The sequence below is a fragment of the Cheilinus undulatus genome, linkage group 7 (genome assembly GCF_018320785.1).
Source record: "Cheilinus undulatus linkage group 7, ASM1832078v1, whole genome shotgun sequence".
Lineage (NCBI taxonomy): Eukaryota > Metazoa > Chordata > Actinopteri > Labriformes > Labridae > Cheilinus > Cheilinus undulatus.
This window is the reverse complement of record NC_054871.1, coordinates 48,801,730-48,827,358: the sequence shown is the minus strand read 5'-3', so window position 1 is coordinate 48,827,358 and position 25,629 is coordinate 48,801,730. Positions and strand designations below refer to the sequence as shown.

The following is a 25,629-nucleotide window of genomic DNA, read 5'->3' as shown; positions in this document are numbered from 1 at the left end:
TTGGCCTTTATGGAAATGTGCAGAAATACGGACGAAATGAGCACGGACAGAAGGCTCCATCTGTATCCGGATCCATATTTAACATTGAACATTAATTGGCCTTTAGTTCCAGTCAAAGGAACTATGAATGCCTCAGCATACCAAGAGATTTTGGACAATTCCATGCTCCCAACTTTGTGGGAACAGTTTGGGGATGGCCTCTTCCTGTTCCAACATGACTGTGCACCAGTGCACAAAGCAAGGTCCATAAAGACATGGATGAGAGAGTTTGGTGTGGACCAACTTGACTGGCCTGCACAGAGTCCTGACCTCAACCCGGTAAAACACCTTTGGGATGAATTAGAGCGGAGACTGAGAGCCAGGCCTTCTCGTCCAACATCAGTGTGTGACCTCACAAATGCGCTTGTGGAAGAATGGTCAAAAATTCCCATAAACACACTCCTAAACCTTGTGGAAAGCCTTCCCAGAAGAGTTGAAGCTGTTATAGCTGCAAAGTGTGGACTGACGTCATATTAAACCCTATGGATTAAGAATGGGATGTTACTTAAGTTCATATGTAAGTCAAGGCAGGTGAGCGAATACTTTTGGCAATATAGTGTTTGAAGAACCATTAACTCCTAGAGCATACCCCCAAAATAACTACAGCTTTTACCTGACAGTTATATTCCTTTGGTTTGGTTACATTTGTGCAGTGAAAGATCAGCAGTGAGTCAAGAAGAGGAGCTGGGGTGGTTTTGTGGCGTTTGATTGTTAAAATTGCATTTCTTTCCTCGACCTTGCAGCCATTGTTGGTTTTCTGTTGGATGCCCATCAACCTGTAAATTCCACATACTCTATGCCTGCAGCGTGGTGCTTCAACTGATGCCACTGGCTTTGCTCATCCATTTTGCAAAGCTCCAGTTCTCAACAGTTTTGCCAAACCAAAAAAGGTTCAGACCAATCTGTGTAATTTGTCCAGATTAAGGCAGTAGCTACAGGGAGGGTTCAGTTGCAGCAGAAGCCATTAGCAGTGTCTGCCACTGAGGTAGCAATTAGGTAGAAACTGGATGTAGCATTAGTATAGTGGCATTTTTGAGTAAAAGCTTTTCATGGTTGAGTTCCATGGCATGAGATTGCGGTCGTTTTGGGTGGGGTTAAATTGTGCTTTAAGCCAGTGTATACATTGGCCGCTGTGATTAGCGATTAGCTTGGATGTAGCTATAGAAAAGCAATAGCTTAGTCAGACCTCAAACAAATTTCCTTATTCAAACAAGAGCAAAGAGCAACACTAGAAGCTTTTCATGGTAGGAAAAATATTTTCCCTGTTCTCCTGACCTAGTGTTCAAACACTACAGCAGCACTAGCCTGTATAGCCCAGGTTAGCACTGGAGATTCTCTCTCCAGTGAATGTGAAATATATCCATGCAACTGAATTATATACAGTGGTGTGTCAGGTTGTCTGTGCAGTGATCTGCACCCCAGGGCAATTCACTCCCTCTCTAATCTTTGCATTTGCTTAGCACATGCTAAAACGATTTTTGAGGTTGACAAGTCCAAAAACTCTTTGACTCTTGGATTGGGCTGTAATCATTTTTACATGTAGTCGGACCGCCTCATTAAACGTTATCATACTTTCAAGTCGTGTCAGGCTCTGCAGTGACACACTGCTATGATTCATAGAGCGGCTAAAGTAAAACCATGTCAGTGATACTGTCACACATTTGCAGACAAGTCATTCACACAGAGCTGTCATAGTGAAGAAATGTATCATTCATTAATCCTGGTTTTGTTGTTTCACAAACATAACCTCATTTAAAACCAGATTTGATCTCCATTAGAGGAGTTTGACCTCTCATACTCATCTGTCCTACTCACCTGTTTACTATTCCTCCATCATACCCCCAGTAACAGCTGGAGTTTGACATTTCTAGCCTCACTTTATCTGTATTTTTCATATTTGACCTTTCTGGCCTTGCTTATGTAATCTTGCCTCAGTCTGACTTGTTTACGCTGTCTTGTATATTTCTGCCTGTGCTTTTGGGATGCAGTGTTTCTTAAAGAGTGACTGGTGGATTGTTTAGGTGTTATATTGGTGTAGCTAATAGGAGGGCAGGGTGTGATAAATGTCTCTGTGAAATTAAATAAAGATCATAATCTGTTTTGAGAGTTAAGAAAACAGGGAAAAAAGAGCATTTTATAGACATTTTTAAGGATTTATAGGAGAGGGACCTGGATGCAGCCAAGGATCAACCCCAAATGTGAAATGAAGCTAAAGGGAACATAAATGTTTGAAACAAATCATTTTTATTACTGTGGCTTTGAAGACATTTCACTCAACCCTGACAAAGGGCTTTTTCTGATCAGGCATCATTGCTTCTTTTAAGGTCTGTCCTGTTCTGCCCCACCCCAAGACAAACATGAAAGAGTGACATTGCTGTCAAAAATCGACAACAATTTGATCTTTTTCATTGATAGTGAAACTGTGATGTTTGTGTGTGGGTTGAACTCAGGTGCGGAGACGGAAGCAGTTTTAACAGTTTATTTGTGAGGATAAGTGCACCAGGGAAGGGGATTCCAAGAGTCCAGGAGGGAGTGAGGGAGTGCTGGAGCTGGCTGTGGTGAATTGAGCAGGAGGCACTGGAAAAAAGGAGGAGAGGCACGTTAGCGACAATATAGACAAAATGCAAACACTAGAGATCACTGGAATCATCAAAAGCACGAAAAACTTCTCTGAAGGATCACGAGAAGGAGCCCGGAGACGACGTTTACCGTGAGGTATGGTAGACGAGACTCAGGCGCTGTAGAGAGCTGCAGCCGGTCCTAAATAGCAGGAGTGATTAGATGATTCGCTGCAGGTGAGCCTCTCCACAGCACCAGGGGGGAAGGGTGAATGCCTCAGGAGAAACAAAGTTAAGTTAACAGCCAGCAGCCAGCTCCGGAAGCCGGAAGTTCCATAAAAATAAAATGCTCAATACAACATAAACACCACAGAAACAGCGTTTTTGGATGTTTTTCTTATCAAACTGCCTTTGCATAAACATTTAAAATACTATTTTAGAATTTGATATCAGTTTTTGACCCAAAATGGAAAAAATTGAAAAAGGAGCCGTTTTTTCCTTTTTTTCCAACATTTGGTCATAAATGAAAAAATGGAATAACAGGAGATTCTCCTGATTCTTGAGACTGGTTTCAACCAGGAAATGGATCTGCCAGAAAACACACTGACCCTGAGACCACCTCTTCAAGTGGATGGTATACTCATGTTTACACTGATCAAATGAGAAACTCTCGTTATTCCGTTTTTTTGTTTTTGACCAAAAATGGAAAGTTTTTTTCCGGTTTCCCATTTTCCCGCTTTTGACCAAAAGTGGAAAAAAAACGAGCCATTCCGTTTATCCATTCTTGACTGAAAATGAAAAAATGGAAAAACAATCTGTTTTTCTGTTTTTTCATTTTGGGAACAAAAACAGAAAAACGAATAACAACATTTTTAAAAACAGGGTCCAATTTTCATTTTTTTCAATTCCATTATTTTTTCTTCCTTTAATGGAATCCTTGAGGAAAAGGAAGTCGTGACCATTGGGAAAGGTGAGCATTTCAAAATAAAAGTCCTAATGTCAAATCAAGAGCATCTGTTGTGTTTAACAGTATGATAATAGGCCAAAATTATAGATAGATATATAGATGTATAAAATGAGTTTTAGTGGTTGGATGTTATGCTCGATTAATATCTGACTTCTCAGAGAAGCCCAGTGACCCGGCTCAAATTTGGCTGAATTCAGTTTGAAATTCCTCATTCCTGTTCAAAATGGTAAGACGTGGAAAGCTTACTGAAAATGAAAGAGCCCACATTAAAGCACTTCATGATGCTGGATGGTCTCTGAGACAAATATGACAGGTGGTCTAATAAATTTGTTAAGCACTGTGTATATATATATCAGCAAATGCATGCTTTAAAAGGCCTACTATGTATGTGCATGAAATGAAAATAGAAGATAATAAAAGGTAATTAAATAACAATTCATTAAATTGCTAACCTGACATGCCAGATGGATGTGTTTCACACATCCATCTGGGAAAGCTTCAACAGGAAAGGTTTGAGAAAAGGCAGAGGCTTTGAAAAAAACTCGGAGTGTGACTGGATGAACGTTCTGTCTGTCACATCTTTACGGGCCAATCAGAGCAACAAAACACGTGACGTAGCTGCCATCGAGCTGCGCGTGCACAGCTACCGAGGAATAACGCGAAACATGGCGACTATAGACATGTAAGTACTCGACTTTTGTCGTTTTTGAAAAGAAAACAACTCACTGCTGTTCTTTGTTCTTCTTTTAACAACGAATTGTTGACAAGGTCTGATAAAACTAGCGCTTCAGCAGCATCCACACTAATCTCTTCTGCTGTAATTGCACCGGCCTCTTGTTGCTACTTGTTTACGTCATGACTCTGCTGCGCCTGAAAGTACTGTCCTTGGTTGCTGATTGGTCCTGTCACTTTCCTACCTGGCTCATCCTGTTATATGAATGTAGGATTTTTGGTACTGGATCCCTTTGCTTTTGTTGTCCTATTTCCATCACTGTTCTCCGACAGAGAAACCCTTTCACTGTCTGCATACATCCAGTCCACACTCAATTACACATGATGACAAAAAAACAAGAGCAGTAATGTAGAGTGGCTGAGTGGGTGAAACTGTAAGTGCTGTGAGAATATTCCCCACATATTGGATAAGTAATGATTCAGCTCGGCCTGCGTCACACACTGACTCATCAACAACCGTCACTTTAGCGTCTGCAGGTTGTTCCACTGAGCACCTGTGGCTGTCGGTGTCAGAGCGAGGGAGGCAAACCACATCTTAAAAACCAGGATGAAGATGGTTTCTGAGCAGAGTCACACAGATGGCTTTACAACAGCAGCTTTTGTCTTAAAAACTAACCACAACAAACAGAGATGTCCTGTTGGAGCAGCAGGTATTACACAGGTGTTTGTACTGTACACAGCCTTTAAATAGTAGATGGGAGAATTACAGCTGAGCCTGAGACATGCTGTCATTTACTACGATTATGGGCTTCCTGTCAGAAGAGCACAGCACCAGCTCTCTGTTTATGCAAACATCTACAGTGCACCAATTTAGGTAGCAACACATGGCTCATATACAGCTCCTATATCACTAATAAACAGTACAAATATGAGAGGCACAGTAAAACTACATAAATACGCAATTAGTCCAACAAGAGACTGGACATTTTATATTTCATGTGCAGATTTTTGAGCAAAAATCTATGTTGACCAGGAAATCCCATACTGATGCATTATAAAAAATATGTTTTGCGTGCCTTATTGGCCTATATTGTGCAAATTTGTTTCAATTCTGGATGTAAATTCTCTGTTTACCAATAAAAATATTACCCTGGACTTGTCAGGTAAATGTGTTATGGGACATTTTTGACTGCATTAGAAAAATACACTTGCTAAGATTGGAGATGGAATAGACCCAGTATAAAGAGGAGCTCATATTATTGTGTGTAATAAAGTTTTTTATAGCTGCTGGATTGTCAGAACTTTTATTTCAGACTGCTGCCTCGTGTTTACTTCCTTTACTGTTAATGATACTGACACACTTCTCAAACATGTCTGATTTTTATAACCTCCAAGTCCCAGCTCTCTCGTGTCCACTCTTCTTCATAGGAAATTCCCGAGCTTCCAAAGCAGGTTTGGGCAGTTCTTGTTTACCTTTCCTCCAGCTCCGCCCCCATGCTCTGCCATTTCCTGATCACCTTGGCCTGTAGGAGGTGAGCAGATCTGAGCTCACACTGGATTTCTTCATTCCCGCTGTGAGTGACAGAAATTCCCTAAAGAGCAGCAGACGGATAAAGTTTCTGGACTTGAGGACTATCAGCCAATCGGCGGAGTCCGTGACTGGGACAAAGTCCTTTTTTATCCCTGAGTCATTTAACCTTCCAGGTCTCCCTCCACTTCCTCTGTGAAAGGTTTAATGTTACACCCTCTGCAAAGCTTTACCTGGCCAGGTGAGCTGCTGAAAGTGAGCGTCGTCATGCAGTCATGTAAGTACACTTTCTCCTCTATGATCAGACTCTTGTATTCAAAGTTTGGTGATCATAAACGGTCTAAAAGTGTTTGTCTCTTAGTTGTAAAGCTTTATCTCAGAGGCTGAGATAGAGAGCTGCTCTGTGTGATTTGCATTGAATCTCTGTGAGAGCGTGTTCTCACCCTTAGGGCTTTCAGCTAAGTGTATTTACATATTTCAACATTTTTTTCTGTAATAATAAGAATTTGTTGTCACAGTACCAGATTATTCTTGTCCTAGACTTCCAGTATTTGGTAATTTTTCATTTTAACCTTCAAAAACTGCAGACATACTCCTACAAAGTGAAACTGTACAAAAACATTGACAACATTTCTGTATTCTGAGTTGATCAAAGATGTTCTATATCAGTGTTACTCAACCAAAGAGCCAAATTGTTAAAAAATACATTTGCAAGAGCCACAACCTAAGAGGTGAAAAACAACAATTAAGACACGTTAAAAGTGGCAAAAATGGTCAAAAAGTGGCAAACACTGGGGGAAAAGTGGCGAAAATGGACAAAAATCAGAAAAAAGGTGGAAAAAATGGGCAAAAAGTGGCATTTAATTGCAAAAGGCTGCTTAAATGGGCGAGAAGTGGCAAAAAGGGGCAAAGAATTGCAAAAAGCAGGATAAAAGTGTAAAAAAGGAGAGAAAAGTGACAAAAAGAAGCGGCAAAATGGGCGAAAAGAGGCAATAATACAAGTTACACATAGCACAAATGGTACAAAAGTGGCCAAAACTTGGAGAAAATAAGTGAAAAGTGACTTAAACGGGCAAAAATCTGAAAAAAGGTGGGGAAAATGGGCAAAAATTGGCATTTAATAACAAAAGGCAGCTTAAATGGCCTAGAAGTTGACAAAAGGGGCAAAAAATTGCATAAAGCAGGATAAAAGTGACAAAAAGGTGTGAAAAGTGACAAAAAGAAGCAGCAAAAGTTGGTGAAAAGTTTGGACAAAAATGTGGAGAAAAATGAGTGTAAAGTGACTTAAATGGGCAAAAATCAGAGAAAAGGTGGGAAAGAAGGGCAAAAAGCATGAATAAGTGTCAAAATGGGAAATTAGTAGCATTTAAATGCAGCTTAAATGGGCAAAAAGTGGCAAAAAAGAGGCAAAAAAAATGCAAACAGCTGGATAAAAGTGTAAAAAATGGGCTAAAATCAGTAAAAATGGAATTGAGGTAGCAAAAAATGCAAATAAGGGCAATGGAAATATGCAGACACAAAATAGAGGTTGACAATTAAAGCCTACTGTGTAAATGTGGGAAACAAACTGATTAATGCTACTTGCAACAGATGATTTCTGAGGTAAAATTTTCCTTTTTAAGGTTTTCTGGGGGAATGATATTGAAAATGAAGACATAAAAGAGCCACAAATCATCACAAAAGAGCCACATGTGGCTCTAGAGCCACATGTTGAGTATCACTGTTCTACTATTAAAAACTATACGTTTTAAATGATTAAAACTCCTCTATTTGATGATTGATGGTATCAAAAGTGCAGAAATGTCCTTTAACCAAAACACAGCCCTGCTGAAATTGTTCAAATACTTTGGGAACTTTTGGACCAGTAGGAGGAAATGATAGGAGGGGAATTTTTTTTTTTTTATCAATATAAGAGAAAATACTGTCTAGAATTACAACTAGGCTGGTAACATCGGTATAAGTGGATGGAACTAGTAAGGAGTAAGGGAAATGTTTTAACCAGAAGCAAGGGAAAATTGACAGCTTGCAGGTTGGGACCCCAAAGGTGAGTCATGGGGTCATTTTCAGAGGGTCAAACAACCATGTGAGATCAAAAACTGCAACTTTTTTCATGAAATAAAAATGAAATTGAAATTTGGGTTTCTAGTTCTCATTAAGAAGGAAGTGGCAGGTCCTGAGGCTTGATATGTTGAGAATCACTCGTCTACTTTGCAAGAATGCATTGGCAATATTTGAAGAAATGGGTGGAAATGGTTAGGGGCAAGGGAAATAGGTTTATCCATGATGAGTTTAACAATGATTTATTTTACATGTATGTTTGAAACTGTGAAATGTCTTTGACTCCATCAATGTCTTTATGAACTTGAAGACTAGTGAGGCTGACAGCAGCATAGGGTACACCCCTATGGAGTCTAGACACTGGTGGTGGGGATGGAAGAAGTAGGATAAGTTGGATAAGAGATTTCAGAGGAGCAGCTTTACCAGTAGCTTGACCCAGACACAGATGAGATATTTGGAGGTGGCAGTAAAGGGATGCAGGATGGCACGAAGGGACTAGACCTGGTGAGACCTGATGAGATGTAATGGAGGTGGCTGAGGTGGAGGAGGGTTTCAAAGCTGCTGACTGTGGAGGAGAGAGAACAGATTTTAAAATATGACAGCTTGCAGGATGATTGGACTGAGAGAGTCACTGAGCGGCTACTAATGAATAAAACGATGAATGGGAACGTAACAGTCTTCTTGCTTGAACTTACACTAAGCTAAGGGGCAAGGGAAAACATCTGTATGAGAAGAGCAACATGTAAAATGCACAAATGCACAGGCAGAATCTGGAGAAGTGGGTGGAAGTGGTGAAGAGTGGGTGAAGTATAGTATAAAAGTGAGACAGAGCACTTTCTAAATTGCCCAAACACATTGGAAACATTTGGAAAAATGGGTCAGTTATTTTTATCAAGCGCAGATTTAAAATGTAAATTCCACAACTACTTTGGTAACATTAAGAAAAAGTGGCTGTAGCTAGCAGGTGGCAAAGAAAATATTACAAACTAAAAAAAAGAGTGGGAGCAGTGTCTAAGGCCCTGTCCACACGGAAACGAATTCAGGAGTATACACAAATTTTTTTTGTGGGATCGGCGTTTCATCCACCTACGTTTCGGGTGACTGTAAACAATACTTTTTGAAAATGGATCCCAGAGTGCATAAATCCGTAAACGACTACCATTTCGTCTCCGTGTTGACGGCTATCTGCAGCGTAGCTCTCTTACGATGCCTGCGCAGGTCTGTCTGAAACAACAATGGCTGAATACAGGGTTGTGTTCGTGCTGCAGAAGCTACTGAGCTTTTTATGGATTTTAAAGCAAAATCCGATGCTCCACCGGGAAACGCACACACCATATGTTCTTAAATCCAACACGGAGAACAACCAGAAGGGCAACTACAAGAAAGTTCGTGTCAGTTTTCTGTGATCTTCTTCTCTTGTTTGGCGAATGTCTGTGGCAGCGTTACAGTGCCACACACAGGCTTGGCATACGCACTACAGCGTTTTCAGCAGTTCCATGTTTACGTGGATATTTCCTGAAACGATTCCGTCTTTATGGAAAACTTTTTCAAAACTAAACGCCAGTATATCATTTTCGTCTCTGTGTGGACAGGGCCTTAGTTGCACAAATTTGTTGGCAACAATTTGTGAAGATGGCAAAACTAGAGAGGAGGGAGAGAAATACCTTTACACAGAAAAGAAACCCATTATCAACATCAGAAAAACAAAGTGTCTTAGTTGAACAGATTTGTTGGCAACATTTGGTTAGGAGGCAAAACTGGAGTGAAGGGGGATATTGTTAACCGTGAGAAAAAGAGATCATCTGTTGGCAACATTCGATAAAGTTATTTTTAACCAAAAGATAAAGGCCATTGTCAAAATTGCATGAATTACTTGGAAACATTCAGGAAAGTGGATAGAACCAGCAGCAAGGGATTTAATTTTAACCTGAAGAGATAGCATTGTCTACACTGGTCAGATTCACTGGCAACACATGGCGAGGTGGCCAGAAATGGCAAGGAGAGAGACCAAAAGCAGTAGAGCACTGTATGAATTGTACGAACTTATTTGCAACACGCAAAGGAGGTAAAGGAGACAGTGAGCCAGGAAATATTTCTAATGGTTGGCAACACAAATTGATTGGCAATATTTGGCTCTGTAAAGGACGCATGGAAGTATGTGAGCGGTGACGGTAACTTTGTTTGAAAAAGGACGTACACATTTTCGTACGTAAAGGGAGTATAAACGGGCCATTAGAGAGATCACTGGCCTTATTGCACAAACACATTGGGAATATTTGGGGAAATGGGTGGAAGCTCTTGGTCCTCGCCAGTTCCATCCATTTTTTCCAAATGTTGCCAAAATATTTGCACAATTTAGAGAGTTTTCAGGGGATGGCCAGCATTTTTAGGTAGGCCCTACTTGCAAACAATAAATTGCCCCAGATTTGGTGTTTAGGAATTCTATTTTGTTGTCAACATGAACTTTATTGATATAAAAGATAATGTCTTGTCCCATCTCTAGATAAATGTATCTCTCCTTATAGCTGGGTTTATTGCCCATCCCTACCAGTGATCATGTTGTATGTGCAGTTCGATGATTACCTCTGTGCGTGCCGTTGTCTCAGCTGGTGTCGGGTACAGTCTGTGCCGGTCCACTCAGCCGTCCTCATATTAGAGACACTTCACAGAGCTTCACATCTGCCTGCAGCTGTTCTCCCAGACTGAGGTGTCAGGTCTGGCTCAGACGCACCGTGGAGGCTGCAACGAGCTCAGAGAGGGACCGGCATACACAAACACGCACAGGTCCAGCCTTATGTGAAGGTTAGCGAAAGGGCAGGCGTTACATTACGTGGCTTCACATCCCATATGTTCATTTCTAATGGAATGAGATACCCTCTGCTTGGAAAATGCTCGTATTTATGTACGTTATATAACGCAATATTATCTGATGGGCCTTGAACTCTGCGTTAATATGAACCAATGCAACAGGAAGTAGTCTCAGTGAAACGTCTGTGCCGTGCTTTGGTCAAAATAGCATATGAATCAAGCACCAGAGGGGGGTTTGGACCCTGGGTAAACCAGCTCTAAGCTGCTTTTTTAACATTGTCTGTTCTGGCGTGGGTCCTCCTCGACCTCTCCCTTTCTTCTGCAGGTGTGCAAACACAAATACAGAAACATGCTGCCTTGGCAATTCATCAGCATGTTCCTTGGAGAAACATGGCTGTTCCTGTAAATCAAACAATGTAACTATAACTTCATATGCAGATCACAAGCTAAAGACACTTACCAAACTCCATTCTTATACAGCCAGCTGCTAAGATCGCTAATTTTTTTAGCTTTTCAATCCAAATTAACTCTAAACATGATTCTTTGGAATAATTATGGCTATCTCCGACTGGGTTAGAGGTGACTGCATGTCTGGTTTTCATTTCAGCATGCATGTTAACAACTCAATGCTGCCAGTGATTAAAAATCTGAATAAAAGAAGGCTTATTTTCTTCCCAAGTCTGCCTATTTGCCGCTGAATTAGGAAACCAAACCAGCTGACACACAGGCAGAGAGGGTAGGCCGTTACCTTTAGGAGACATTATCCAAAGACATGTCAGCGCTGAAGTCATGCTGAGAAGTCTCACCTTGGTGTGTAACATGATATTAACAGCAGCCTTTGTGATCCTCCAGATTTATGAATTTCGTGTGTATTTTGTTTTCTATTCTGCAGAAATACAGCTCCGTGTTTCAGGTTTTTCCACTGTTTGTGTTTTGATTTGAAGTTGTTGTGTAACAGACTTTCTGAAAGTGAAAAAAAGGCTTACAGGAATCCTCAGCGTCTCAGGGACAAGTCTGAACACAGCGGAGATTGAGTTTTTGAAAGATCTCTTTCACAGTCTCTGTGCCTGTAGCCGTAGGCTGCCTCACGCTGGTGTGTGCTCAGTGTTTATTGATCGAGCAGATCTGATCAGGAATCCTGATCTTATATGATCCAAAAATGAACTGATGCAATCACAAGCAGCGTCTTGATCAACACAGTCCCTTTGTCTTTTGTGAAGCAATCGTGTTGGTTTGATATGATAGCCTTTTTCATAAAAATCATGAGGAGTGCTTCTATAATCACAGGTATTGTCTTTTTAATGTGGTACATTTATGGAGCACCAGTCATATCTCTGTATACATGGTTATGATTGTGCATCATGAGTGTTTTTAATCTCACAGTCTTAGCCTGGATGTGCTATATGAGTTTAAGACCAATCAGAAACCTGGATTACAGGTTTACCTGACACTCATTGTGTTTCTGTCCTCATTGCTCTTCACTCCTTGGCTGTTATATCAATGGGGGCTGCAGGCTGAGCTGAACACTCGTGTTAACTCTGCTTGTTTCTAGCACAGAATTCCTGCATTGCTAATCTTTAAACAGCTTTTAAAGGGAGTCTGTTTAAATGCAGACATCTCTTCCTCTCTGAACCTGTGTCAGGTTATTAAATCATAATAATGCAAAAAAGGAGTTTTAAGTTTAAATCAGCGTCTCTCCAATGATCCTCATTAAATCCAACATAGCAGGAAGGGCTGTGATCTGTTTCTCTTGTCTGTTTTTTACAAGGAGCACTTGTCTCTAATGCCTCTGCTTTGTTAGCTAGTAAAGGCAGCTGGTCCAGTCAGAATTCGAGTCTATTCCAGTAGCTCTTGTTAATTTTCTAGGCATAAATATCAGACACAACCTTCTTTACAAACAGGCTTTGTAGTTAAAACAAAAAAACATGAAAACAGTTTTTCAGTTTGAAAATCAGAGACTCTCAAATGATGTTCAACAAACACAGGATTTACCTGGGGGGGCTGCTAGCCGAGCTGCTGCTAAGTTCTCGCTTTTCAGGGCCTTTCAGCACCAGCAGCACCTGCTGCTTCCCACGCTCTCGCTTGCTGAAGCTCTTTATCAGGATTGATGGCTCCAGCGTGATCTTAAAGGAGTGAAAGAGCCACAGGCTCGCAGTACAAAAGTTTGCCACATTCTCACATTTTCACAGTAATGCAAATAAAACTCAAAGAACTCAGTGTGCAAGGGTCCATAAAATGCTTCAAATTTATCGATAAAGCACATTTAAAACAACAAAAAGCTGACCAAAGTGCTGTTCATTAAAAAAAAAAAAAAAAAAAAAAAAAAAAAATTAAAAACAGTAAAACACAATATAACACAGGACCAGTGTAAAAACTGGAGGACATAAGTGGATCAACTGAAACAGCTTCTTCTCAAGCAGAGCCTAAAGTCTGGGAATAAAAGTGCATTTTTAAGTTTGATTTAAAGACAGGCAGTGAGGGAGACAGGCGAACATGAAGAGGAAGAGCTTTGGTCCAGTTCCTGAAAAGGCTAGGTCACCCCTGAGTTTCAACTTTGACCCCAGGACAGTTAGAGGGCAACGGTTGGAGGATCTCAGAGTCCGAGGTAGAATATGGGGGTTTGAAAGGTTGGAAAGATAGGAAGGAGCCAGCCCATTTAGAGATTCATATGTTATTATCAAATATTCAAATCAATCCAAAAATGTACAGGAAGGCAGTGAAGAGAGGCGAAAACGGGTGGAATATAGTCATTTTTGCGGTGATTTAAAAAATAAAGAGCATTACAATAATCAAAGACAAAGATGTGAAACACTGGTTTTTACTGCTGCATTTATCTGCAGATTCATTTTAAAATCTCTGTACATTATCACCATTTTTGCAGAGTCTCTTAAAAAGGGCTCAAGAGTGGACAGATCTGCACTGGGGCTGGTGCAGTCTCCATGGGGTCCAAAGACCATCCCTTCTGTCTTGCTTGCATTTAGCTCGAGGACATTAAAGGCCATCCAGGCTTTAATGTCTCTGAGACAGTGTAGGGTTGAGTGTGAGATGTGCACAAGTTTATTATTATTTTTTTTTATTATTACAGATTTGAGAAAATCCAATCCGAAAAACAAAAGGCATCTAAAGGTGTGTGAAGACTTCCAGTGGCCAGCAGCCCTTATACCTGGAAACTTGACCCTTAAAAAGATAAGGTTAAGGCCGGCTCAGACTACATACATTTTTTGGTTGTTCACGACAGCACCATTTCAGGCAATGCAACAAAAATCTTGTCCCATCTTGGCCGCCAACCTGGCCACACTACAAGAGTGATCCTGACCGCTCACCGTATGCTGACAGCTTATAAATAATGATGCAAAGATAAGGAGCAAATGCCCTCCTGTTGGCAGACGTCAGGATTCACGTTGTTGACGTCAGGTCAGTGTGTCAAACTAGACGACGGTCGTTAACTATGTCATACTACAAGACCGCTGGTCGTTCCTGACTCTCTAAATTGGGCCTGAGTTTTGACGATGAGCTGTGACGTTGCAGTCGGGCTTAAATCTGGCTGACTTTGTGTAGTTTGAGCTGGCCTTCAGACTACTTTCAGAGCCACAGCTGCTGTTGACAAAGCTGGCGTATAAAATCCCACCCCCTCTTGATTTTGATCGGTCGCTGAGGGAGTGGCACTGAAGCACTGTTCCATGAGTTGAACTGTTTATAACACAGAATATAAGAATGCATTGAGGAATATTTGGTCATGCATGAGCATACATACTGAAAAGCAAGGAAGATATTCATCCATCATAAAGGCTGCCTAAAGCAGATCCTGTACAGTGATGATAACAGAGAGCCAGTCATTAAAGAACAAGTCACAAAGGGTTAAAAAGACAAAAAAGGACCATATAATAGCTCCATAGGAGACACACCTTCAACCTCCACTGTTCTGTTGCTGTAAGTCAACCTAACAGAGGCGTATGACTGCCAGACAGTACTTCTAGTTGTACTTGATTTCCTCTCTTTGCAGGATAACAGGCCTTTGTGTCATTTCTTTTTTAATCTCATTCCTGTTTTAGTCTTTTATGAAGTAGATGAACATTTTTTTAAAACCTGCAGCCCACAAACAAAGCTTTACATTGCCAAGTAAACCCTCATGATCTACCTCCAGCTTTTTCTGCTCCATAACTGGCTGTGTTTTTACCTATATAAAGAAAAATGTGAAAGCTTTTATTATTTTCAATGCACATTTTCCCACATTTTCTGACACAGATTGCTCAATTGTTGGCTTTACTTCAAGAAAATACTCTTATTTCCCAGATTAGGGCAGAAACAGGCATGCTATGTGCACAGCAAGGCACATACATGATCAGAAAGACTCCATTAAACCAGGATACTGACCCACGTGTAAACACGAGAGGAAGCCACACCCACTTTAACTGTTAGCACTAGGTGTGTCAGTTAGAACGCACTAAAACATGAGATCCAGGACATTACAGACGTGCTGGTGTTTAAGCACATGAAATAAAATCTACAATGAATAACAAAGCAGTCATGTTTAAGAAGTGTGGAGTGGTATCCAGACGAGCAAACATGCCAACGCTCTGCTGTGTCTGATTTACTGCGAGGGTGTGTTTGTTTGATTCATACAGGTATAATTTGATTTCTCAGTTGAATATGAGGAACGTATGTGTGCACAGCATCATACGAGTTCAGCGGGGACGGCGAGAGTGCTGACGCAGACTCACTTAGCTTGTCACTGGGTTGTTTTTCACACTCAATCGCTGGGAAAAGGAGCTGACTCCGCGCGGCCTTGTGTCATTATTAACTAGTCAAGTCGTCGCAGATCACACCAGAGTGACCCAGGAGAGAATACACAGCTCTATTTGCATGGAAAGTGCAAAGTGTGATGGAAAAGGTATAGGCCATCTTAAACAAACAACTCTCCCAGCTCTCTGTGTTTGCAGAGTGATGGCCTCTTGAGCCAGAGAGCCACACGACTTTGGTTCAAAGACAAGGGAAACACTTTTACCTCAGTGTTCAATTCAAAAAATAAACACCGCCTTTTCTATTGCTTTGAGATGAGAAGTGAGAGGGAAAAGTGGGAGAAATGCAGCTGTAGTCCTCACCTTTCTATGTGATTAATAAACCATTACATGTAGTTAAAACTCACCTCATGAGCTCTCTGTTTCTGCCTCTGTGGAGCAAAGAGCACAGCGGTTGTGATGGTTGTCTTATGTCATGTCAGGGATCAGAAAGGAGCCGATGCACCTCAGGCGCAGGCGTATCCTGTGAGTGAGCAGGTGTGTAGAAGCATGCATATGTGCATAAGTCCAAGTGCATGTCTGTGCATGTAAATATGAGAGCTTAAAGTATTATTATTGTGTGATCTTTGTACCAAAGAGAGACCAGTTCTAGCTCTAAAAGGCTTAATCATTTTTTCCAAGTCTCAAGTGGAGAAAGCAAAAATTTTCAGGTGCAAAAAAACCCCCAAGAGTTACCCCAGGCTTTGCAGTTTGCTAATGTTTTGTTTGTAAATGTGTGAAGAAGCTATCTGCACTTTTACTCTGCACAAAGCAGTGCTCTCCTGCTGATGGAGCTCAGCTCTGTCCACAAAAAGAGGACATTCTTGGATAGGAGAGAAAACTTTAAAGTGAATGATGAGACCAGACACTACAGATTCAACACAAGATCCACTGTTTAAAACAAAATGTCCCTCCTATTTGTGGCAAGCAAGTCATTTTGCACATTGAAAAGACTGCTTTACACATCCATGGTATGGTATGTATTTCATAGCCTTCTGCCTCCTATTTCTGTGTTTGTAAATGGCAGAACATAAGAAATACAGTGACAAGCATCTCAGCAAGCAGCCAATGTCATGTTTGTACACAAGTCTTCACAGTCAGGGGAACCATTAGTAAATTAACTCTTGCTCAAACCAGTTAGGAGAAATACAAAATATCTTGTGGTTCTTTGCTGTCCAGTTCTGATAAAACTGCTGCTAAAGTAGCATCCAAGCTAGTCCTCTTTGCCAGCCTGACTGGTCCAATCTGATTGGTCTGGCCAAGAACAAACCTGCCCACTTAAAGCTTTGCTGAACTGGTCTACCTACCCAGCATGACATGGAATCTGGAAAGTCATTTGCTTTGCAAGATTAGCAACAATGTGATTTGAAGAGCTCAGTTCGGCTACAATCAGATGCCTGTGTTGTTTTTCATAAGTTTAGTCATGTAATGCATTAACTCAAGAGAGCTAGACAATCTACAAAGTCAACTTTGTTGAACAGAAACATTCACCAAAAAACTCATTTACATCCCTTCATGAAAGAAGCCAAAATCTCTGCACCATGGGCCTGATGACAGACGTGGAATCTGGACTGTCCATCAGCTTTGCGAGGCTAGCATGTAAGGACAACTTTCAGAAAAAACAGCACTTGCATCCTTTTGGTGCAGAACAGCTCCAGACTACTGCCACATACACTGTAATGCCAGAAGTATTCACTCACTCATCCAAATAATTGAAATCAGGTGTTCCAATCACTTCCATGGCCACAGGTGTATAAAATCAAGCACCTAGGCATGCAGACTGTTTCTACAAACATTTGTGAAAGAATGGCTCGCTCTCAGGAGCTCAGTGAATTCCAGCGTGGTACTGTGATAGGATGCCACCTGTGTAACAAGTCCAGTCCTGAAATTTTCTCTCTCCTGAGTATTCCACAGTCAACTGTCAGTGGTATTATAACAACGTGGAACCCATTGGGAATGACAGTGACTCAGCCACCAAGTGGTACACCACGTAAAATGACGGAGCGGGGTCAGCGGATGCTGAGGTGCATAGTGTGCAGAGGTGGCCAATTTTCTGCAGAGTCAATCGCTACAGACCTCCAAACTTCATGTGGTTTTCAGATTAGCTCAAGAGCAGTGCATAGAGAGCTTCATGGAATGGGTTTCCATGGCCGAGCAGCTGCATCCAAGCCATACATCACCAAGTGTAATGCAAATTGTCAGATGCAGTGGTGTAAAGCACGCCACCACTGGACTCTAGAGCAGTGGAGACGCTTTCTCTGGAGTGACAAATTGTGCTTCTCCATCTGGCAATCTGATGGTTGAGTCTGGGTTTGGCAGTTGCCAGGAGAACAGTACTTGACTGACTGTATTGTGTCAAGTGTTAAGTTTGGTGGAGGGGGGATTATGGTGTGGGCTTGTTTTTCAGGAGCTGGGCTTGGCCCCTTAGTTCCACTCAAAGGAACTCTGAATGCTTCAGCATACCAAGAGATTTTGGACAATTCCATGCTCCCAACTTTGTGGGAACGGTTTGGGGATGGCCCCTTCCTGTTCCAGCATGACTGTGCACCAGTGCACAAAGCAAGGTCCATAAAGACATGGATGAGAAAGGTTGGTGTGGATCAACTTGACTGGCCTGCACAGAGTCCTGACCTCAACCTGATAGAACACCTTTGGGATGAATTAGAGTGGAGACTGAGAGCCAGGCCTTCTCGTCCAACATCAGTGTGTGACCTCACAAATGCGCTTCTGGAAGAATGGTCAAAAATTCCCATAAACACACTCCTAACCCTTGTGGAAAGCCTTCCCAGAAGAGTCGAAGCTGTTATAGCTGCAAAGGGTGTCATATTAAACCCTATTGGTTAAGAATGGGATGTCAATTTCGTACGTGAGTCAAGGCAGGTGAGTGAATACATTTGGCAATATAGCGTATGTGAGTGGATGAAGTGTAAAGCTGCTTAAAAGCCCTGCACTGATTAAACCACTTCATAAATTATTCACCTTAAAGTCAACTTTACCGAGTTTACTGATTATAAATTCAGAGTGAGATGGAATAGTTTTCTGAAGCACTGAAAAGTTTGTGCTTGATGTAACTTAAAAATTTTACAGTGCAGTTACAACCAACTCTCAGCAGATGGTCATTTTTAAACCTTGTGGCTCTGTCCCATTTCCAGTGTTCACCCCTTGTCCTCAATTTTCAGTGACTTCTTACCTCTTGTGGCTTAGTGGGTAGAGTAGTTGTCCCACAATCAGAAGGTTGCGTGTTCAATCCCCACGTCAATGTGTCCCTGGGGAAGACACTTAACACCAGCTTGTTCCCACTGCTTTGTTAATGGTGTGTAAATGTGTCAGGGTGCATGGAATAGCTGTGACTGTAACCCTACAAGTTTAAAAAAATTAAAGCACAATCACACAGAGATGCTCTCTGTTCTGCAGCACAGTTAGGAGAGCATTTAATTCTTGTATATTTTGTGTCTTTTTGGCTCTCTTGCATGGGTTTAAAGGTAACCTTTGTGATTCATTGGGGCAGGTATTTTCTCTCTCCCACTCTGTCTTATTTCCTGTGCAGTGATGAAAGTGCTCTGCTCCATAGATGAGGCTCAAGCTCAGATCAGTGGGTGATGAATCAGCCACGTTAAGCTTTGAGTGAGAAAGTTCATCTCTGTTAAGACTGTTCAGCCTCGTCTTGTTATCCATCCACTCCCACAGAAAACAAAGACTCTCCCTCCCCTTCAGACCAAAATACTTTGTCTTTCTTCTACATGCTACAAAATTCATCTAGCTTTACTAAGTTGATACTTTGCATTAGTGCTGCAGAGTTACTGCCATTGCAATCACAGTGTCAGGCTTCTTTTGTAGAGGGCTGTCAGTCAGTTAAGTTAAAAACATGCTGTCTTACTTGGCGGTGGCATTTATAGTAAAACACTCCTGGCATTCTGCTTTCTGAAATATTCATGTGCACCGTCTTAGTCAGTTGTTGCATACTAAACCAGGTGGAAGAATAAGAGTTGGACTGCAGCCACTGGGGTTTTATATCTGTTACAACCTGCCATGCGTCATCTTCATCCCGCTTATATAATCAGATACAAAACGGCCTGCATGCTTGTATGGACAGCTCGGTGGTTAGTCACTACATTTGTACGATGTGCAGCTGATTTACATGCCTGAGTGTATCTGGATGAACATTACAGATGATGGATATACTCCTGCTTAGCCCAAAAACCTGTTAATGTGTCCCATTCTAATAGAGCTAGTATTGTTTGTATTTTTAGCCTCCACACACGTTTTGTTGTTGTTGTTTTTTTCTTGACTAGATCTAGTGTCTCATTAAGCAGCCAAGGAGCCCACAGTGGGTCCAGTAACACAGCAAGTGGAGCGCCAACACTAAGGCTTTGCCAAGGTGACGTGTGTCTGACTGAGCCCATCTGTTAGTGCCCATGTGCTCGAGGAGCCCGCCTGCTTTGGTGATGACGTGTAAACTGGCACAACAACAGTGTAAAACCTGAGAAGAGTTTAGAAAAAAAAAAGTTTGAATCATGAGAAAGCTTCAGTGGATTAACCGTGCCGAGCGTTTGCCATGCAGCACACGAGCCAGAGCTGCAGACTTATCTGTGTCTATCTGTCCTCACACTTGCTGCTGAGATGAGTCCTATTGATGTTTCTGCATCCAGAGCAGAAATCTCGGTAGCTCGATATCACTTCTCTGAGCCTGCAGAGGAAATCAGACAAACCAAGAAAAGACAGTTTGTGCTGTAGAACTGCAGCTGTACACACATCATGGGCTGATGTTCATGTCAGAGAGAGGAAAACTCAATCCTGTATTTCTGCAGAGAAATAAAACACTGTTTACCTTTCACAAACACTGTGACTGCTGTGGGAAAAATAAGCACAATAAAGACAGGAGTGTCATTTTTCTGAGATTCATTTAACCCCTTAAGGACCCACCGTAACACAGGGGTCACATGACAGTCTGTGTTTTGTCTGGCACATCCATCACCTGATTGAAACCAGACTAAAAGAAAAGGAAAACTCTTGTTATTCCCTTTTTTTCATTTTTGACTAGAAAAGGAAAAAATGAGTCCTTTTTCAGGGTTTTTTTTTCCATTTTAGTCACAAAAATAGAAAAGCAAATAACATTTAAAAGGGTCCAATTTTTTTTTAAATTCCATTATTTTGTTTTCTTTATTAAATGAAATAATTGAGGAAAAGGAAATCATGTGGACCATTGGGAAAGGTGGGCTTTTCAAAATAAAAGTCTCAATGTCAAAACAAGAGCCATCCAAAGAAGATCATTTTTGCTACAGAAGGCACGGTTCTCCTTTTTGTACCATGGAAGAAAGTGGTCAGTCAGAAACTCTATATACTTTGCCAGGGTCATTTTGATACCAGCTCTCTCCTCATGATTCTGGCCTAAAACATGACTCCGCCCCCTCCTTGCTGATGTCACAGCCTTGTTGGGACATGGTGGCCATCCACCAACCATCCACTACTCCTCCATCTGGACCATCCAGGGTTGCACGGCACTCATCAGTCAACAAGACTGAAAATGAGTCTTCATGTATTTCTGGGCCCACTGCAACCATTTCTGCTTGTGAGCATTGGTTAGGGGGGGCTGAATAGAAGGTTTATGCACGACTGCGAGCCTCTGGAGGATCCTACACCTTGAGATTGGTGGGACTCCAGAGACACCAGCAGCTTCAAATACCTGTTTGCTGCTTTGTAATGCATTTCAGCATCTGCTCTCTTAATCTGATGAATCTGTCCATCAGAAACCTTCCTCATAATGCCTTTATCTGCACGAACCCATCTGTGCTCTGAATCAGCCACACATTTCTTCACAGTATGATGATCACACTAAAGTTTTCCTGTAATATCTAATGTTTTCATACCTTGTCCATGGCATTGCATTATTTGATGCTTTTCAGCGGAAAGATCCTTTTTCTTTCCCATATTGCTGAAGCCTGTGGCCTGCTTAATAATGTGGAACGTCCTTCTTAAGTAGTTTTCCTTCAATTGGGCTCACCTGGCAAACTAATGATCACAGCTGTCTGAAATTGATTTCAGTGATCCAAAGAACCCTGAGACACAATACCATCTATGAGTTTAACTGACAAACAAAAAATTGAATTTGCAGAATAATTTGTAAATTTGTAAGCCATCTCTTTATCAGGTAGAGTTGTTCCAATTCTGATGCCAGCATCGGAAACACTGGTTAAAATGGGGGTTTGGGGGCGCAGATGACCCAGTGGTGTAAGGTGTAACCCATTAAGTTCCAAGCCATTAAGTTCCAGCCATTTTAGACATATCACAAATTGTGATGTCCCACAGGGACTACTTTTCAACCTTTACATCCACAGGTGGTTAGGAGTTCTGCTAAAGGGCATTTCCTCTAAATATCTGGTCAAGGGCTAAAGATGCTGATGTTTGACCATGAATCTGTGATTTCATGTTCAGTTCTTTGGTAGATTAGTTTTTTTAATGCCCAGTTTGTTAGTTAGTTAGTTAGTTTAGTTTATTCAATCATAACACAACACCAAACATTTTGCACAGTATAGACATTTCAAACAAAATCAATAGTCATGTGTTGAATAATGAATGAAAAGGCATAGGCAGAAGCATACTGCTTATAAAAGCCTATCCTACATTTTTAACTTTTTAAGCTACTAACTTCCAGCAATGCAAAGAAACAACAACAGATAATCAGTCACACTTATACGCTTCAAAGATAGCTTTACAAACCATTTTCTTGAAAACCAAAAGAGAATTACATGTTTTTACATTTATACTGGCATCATTCCAGAATTTAACTCCAACAATGGAAGCACATCTCCTTTTCATACCTTTTTTAGCTTTTTGCACAATAAATTTACAAACACCTCTGAGATTATACGGACTCTCCTGAATTGAAAAGAACCTCTGTACTGAGTCAGGGAGCATTTTTGACTTTGCTCTGAACATCATTTGCATTATTTTATAATAAAACAAATCATAAAATTTCATAACATGAGAATTTAGAAAAAGTGGATCCGTATGAGCATAGTAATCAGCCTTATTGATGATGCGTATGGCTCTTTTTTGTAGTTTTATTATAGAATTTATGGTCGTTTTAAAGGTGGATCCCCACAATTCCACACAATAAGATATATAGGGAACAATTAATGAGTGATAGATTAAATGCAAGGCCTTAGAATTTAATAAATTTCTAGATTTATATAGAATTGCAACTGACTTTGAAATTTTCCCTTTAATGTATTCAATATGTTGTTTCCATGTTAACTTTTGGTCGATCACAACCCCAAGGAATTTGGTCTCAAAAACTCTTTCAATGTCATCATTACAGATTTTTAGTTTAATATTACCATCACTTTCCTTTAGATTCCCAAAAACCATAAATTTTGTTTTCTTAATATTTAAAGATAATTTATTGACATCAAACCAAGTTTTGAGATTTCCCAGCTCCCTTTCTACACCACACTAAAGTTCTTTTAAATTCTTACCAGAGCAAAATAAGTTTGTATCATCTGCAAATATTACGTATCTAAAGAAATCAGTCACATTGCAGATGTCATTGATATAAAGAATGAACAGTATTGGACCAATCACTGATCCTTGTGGTACACCACAGGTAATCTTTCTAAATGCTGATACAGTATCATTAATTTGTACACACTGATGTCTATTACCTAAATAACTTTCCAGCCAAGAATGAACAACCCCTCGTATCCCATACATCTTTCACTTCCTAACGTTATTTTCCTCCTCTCCTTCCTCACAGATCTCTGCTGAAAACGACCTCCATGATGGATCAAACACCCTGATTCCTCCAGATGAGTTTCCAGGAGCGCATCCAGGCTGAAGTTGCCATAGCGATGGCTGAAGCATCGGCTCCGCCCCTTTCTCCTTCTGATTATGGACTGCTGTCTCCTCCCCCTGACCTGTGTGCGTCATGTGGCCACAGTCACCAGCTGGAGGAGAACCACGAGTACCTGTACAAAGACGAGGTGGACGACGACCTGGTGTGCCACATCTGTCTGCAGCCGCTCATCCGGCCTCTGGACACGCCCTGCGGACACACCTACTGCCAGGAGTGTCTCACCAGCTTCCTGCTGGAGAGCGACTTCTGCCCCGTATGCCGCGCGCCCCTCATGCTGCAGAGCTGCAGGAAGCCCAGCCTGCTGGTGCACAAGCTGCTGGATAAGCTGATGGTGGCCTGTCCCTTCACCGAACACTGCACAGAAACGTTGCCACGAGGTGACCTAGAGGATCACATCAAGAGCAGGTAGGATGGAGGATCATGGCGTTATCACAAATGCTGGCAAAGGCTCATCAATACAAAGCACCACTCTGCCATTACTCCATTTTCAAAATAAAAGCTGGATTCACATTGGTGAACCTGAAACTGAACCTCAGAGTGGAAACATGGTGAGGATCTGAAGCTTTGCAGTTTGATATCTGATGTTTACATCAGGGGTGTCAAACTCAGTCCCAGCGGGGGCCAGAATCTGGATTCAGGTCTGAGGGCTGAACAGGGTCAACATTTAACCAAAGACTGTCAACGTCATCTTCACTAGTGATGCATTATGGGATGTAAAAAACAACTTAGCTCTGATGATAAACAGCATAAACATCAACATAAAAAAAAAAGAAAAGGAAAGTTTAAAGGCTCAAAATCTGAAGTCAAAAGGTAAACTTCTTAGGCAAAAGGTCAAAACACAAAATCAAAAGAAAATTAGAAAAGAAAAAGTAATATTTAAGACAATAATATGAGACTGAAAGTCAAAATCATGAAAGTAAAAAAAAAATATATTAGAGAAAATTCACAGCTGTGAATTTTAAAGCTCAAAATATGAGTAAAAGGAAATCAAAAGTTCTGACTTAAGAGGGCCAAAACATGAGAGAAAATTCAAAAACATGAGTTTTAAAGCTACAAATATGAGTAAAAAATGAAAATCATGAGTTTTAAGGCTCCAAATATGAGTAAAAAATGAAAATCATGAGTTTTAAAGACCAAAATATGAGATAAAAATCAAAATCATGACTTTTAAAACTCAAAATATGAGATATAAAGGCTCAAAATCATGAGTTTTAAAGGCCAAAATATGAGTAAAAAATGAAAATCATGAGTTTTAAAGATCAAAATAGGAGATTGAATTAAAATCATGAGTTCTGAAGGCCAAAATATGATAGGAAATTCAAAATCATGAGTTTTAAAGCTCAAAATATGAGATAAAATTCAAAATCATGAGTTTTAAAGGCCAAAATATGAGATAAAATTCAAAATCATGACTTTTAAAGCTCAAAATATGAGATAAAAATCAAAATCATGAATTTTGAAGGCCAAAATATGAGGTAAAATTCAAAATCATGAGTTTTACATGCCAAAATATGAGGTAAACTTCAAAATCATGAGCTTTAAAGGCCAAAATATGAGATAGAATTTAAAATCATGAGTTTTAAAGCTGAAAATATAAGGTAAAATTAATATACATTAATTTAAAAATGGAAAATAAAAGAAATTTAAAACTGTGTTTCAAAGGCCAAAATTATTATTTAAAGGGGTCAAAATATAACATTAAAATGTGAAATCCAAAGTTTAAGTTGTAATTGTAAGATGCAAATTTGAAAATTGGAAGTAAAAATACAAATTAATTTTATCTCATTGTTTTTACTCTTGACTGTAAATTTGATGACTTAAGGATATTTTTAATCATCAAGGTTTAGTTTACATTTTTATACTGGAGTAAATCTGTAGACCTCGTACTGGCGGGCCAGTTATAGTTAAAATGGGATAGGATTTAGCGGGCCGCGTATAGTTGTACCACGGGCAGGATTTGGCCCCCGAGCCTCGAGTTTGACACCCCTGGCTTACATGCTGTTAGCATCTGCTCATCTGCTGTTCCTAATCAGTGGTCCTTTTTACAAAAGTAAACAACTTCAGCTCTATTTCTTCTGTTTACCCTCGCCATCTAAAAAAACGTCAGTAAACACACTCTCGAGGTTTCCCGCCCTCCTCGGCCCGTCGTCATTAACCCGCCGAGTTCTTCCTCCAGCTGAGCTTTCATCTAGACTCCATCCAGCTGCTCTGTTTATCATTAAAACATGGTCCTTTATTTTCTCTCAGGATGGGTGTGTTTTCATTAATGCTCATTAACACTCTGCTCGCCCAAAGACCTCAGGGATAATGAGAGCATCTCACCACACATCACAACAAGCGGCGGAGTGTTTCCTTTCATTTGCACTTTA

The 25,629-nt window shown here is 40.7% G+C and overlaps 1 protein-coding gene across 2 annotated transcripts in view; it reads left to right on the top strand.

Annotated features, from left to right (window-relative positions):
• The first annotated feature begins 5,796 nt into the window (after positions 1 to 5,796).
• Positions 5,797 to 25,629, top strand: part of lnx1 (ligand of numb-protein X 1) — a 107,414-nt gene continuing 87,581 nt past the window's right edge. For both annotated transcript variants that reach the window (XM_041792376.1, XM_041792375.1), the window contains exons 1-2: positions 5,797 to 6,041; positions 23,162 to 23,665. In XM_041792376.1, the coding sequence (XP_041648310.1) occupies positions 23,214 to 23,665 (452 nt within the window). In that variant the 5' untranslated portion in view covers positions 5,797 to 6,041; positions 23,162 to 23,213. The remainder of the gene's footprint in view (positions 6,042 to 23,161; positions 23,666 to 25,629) is intronic.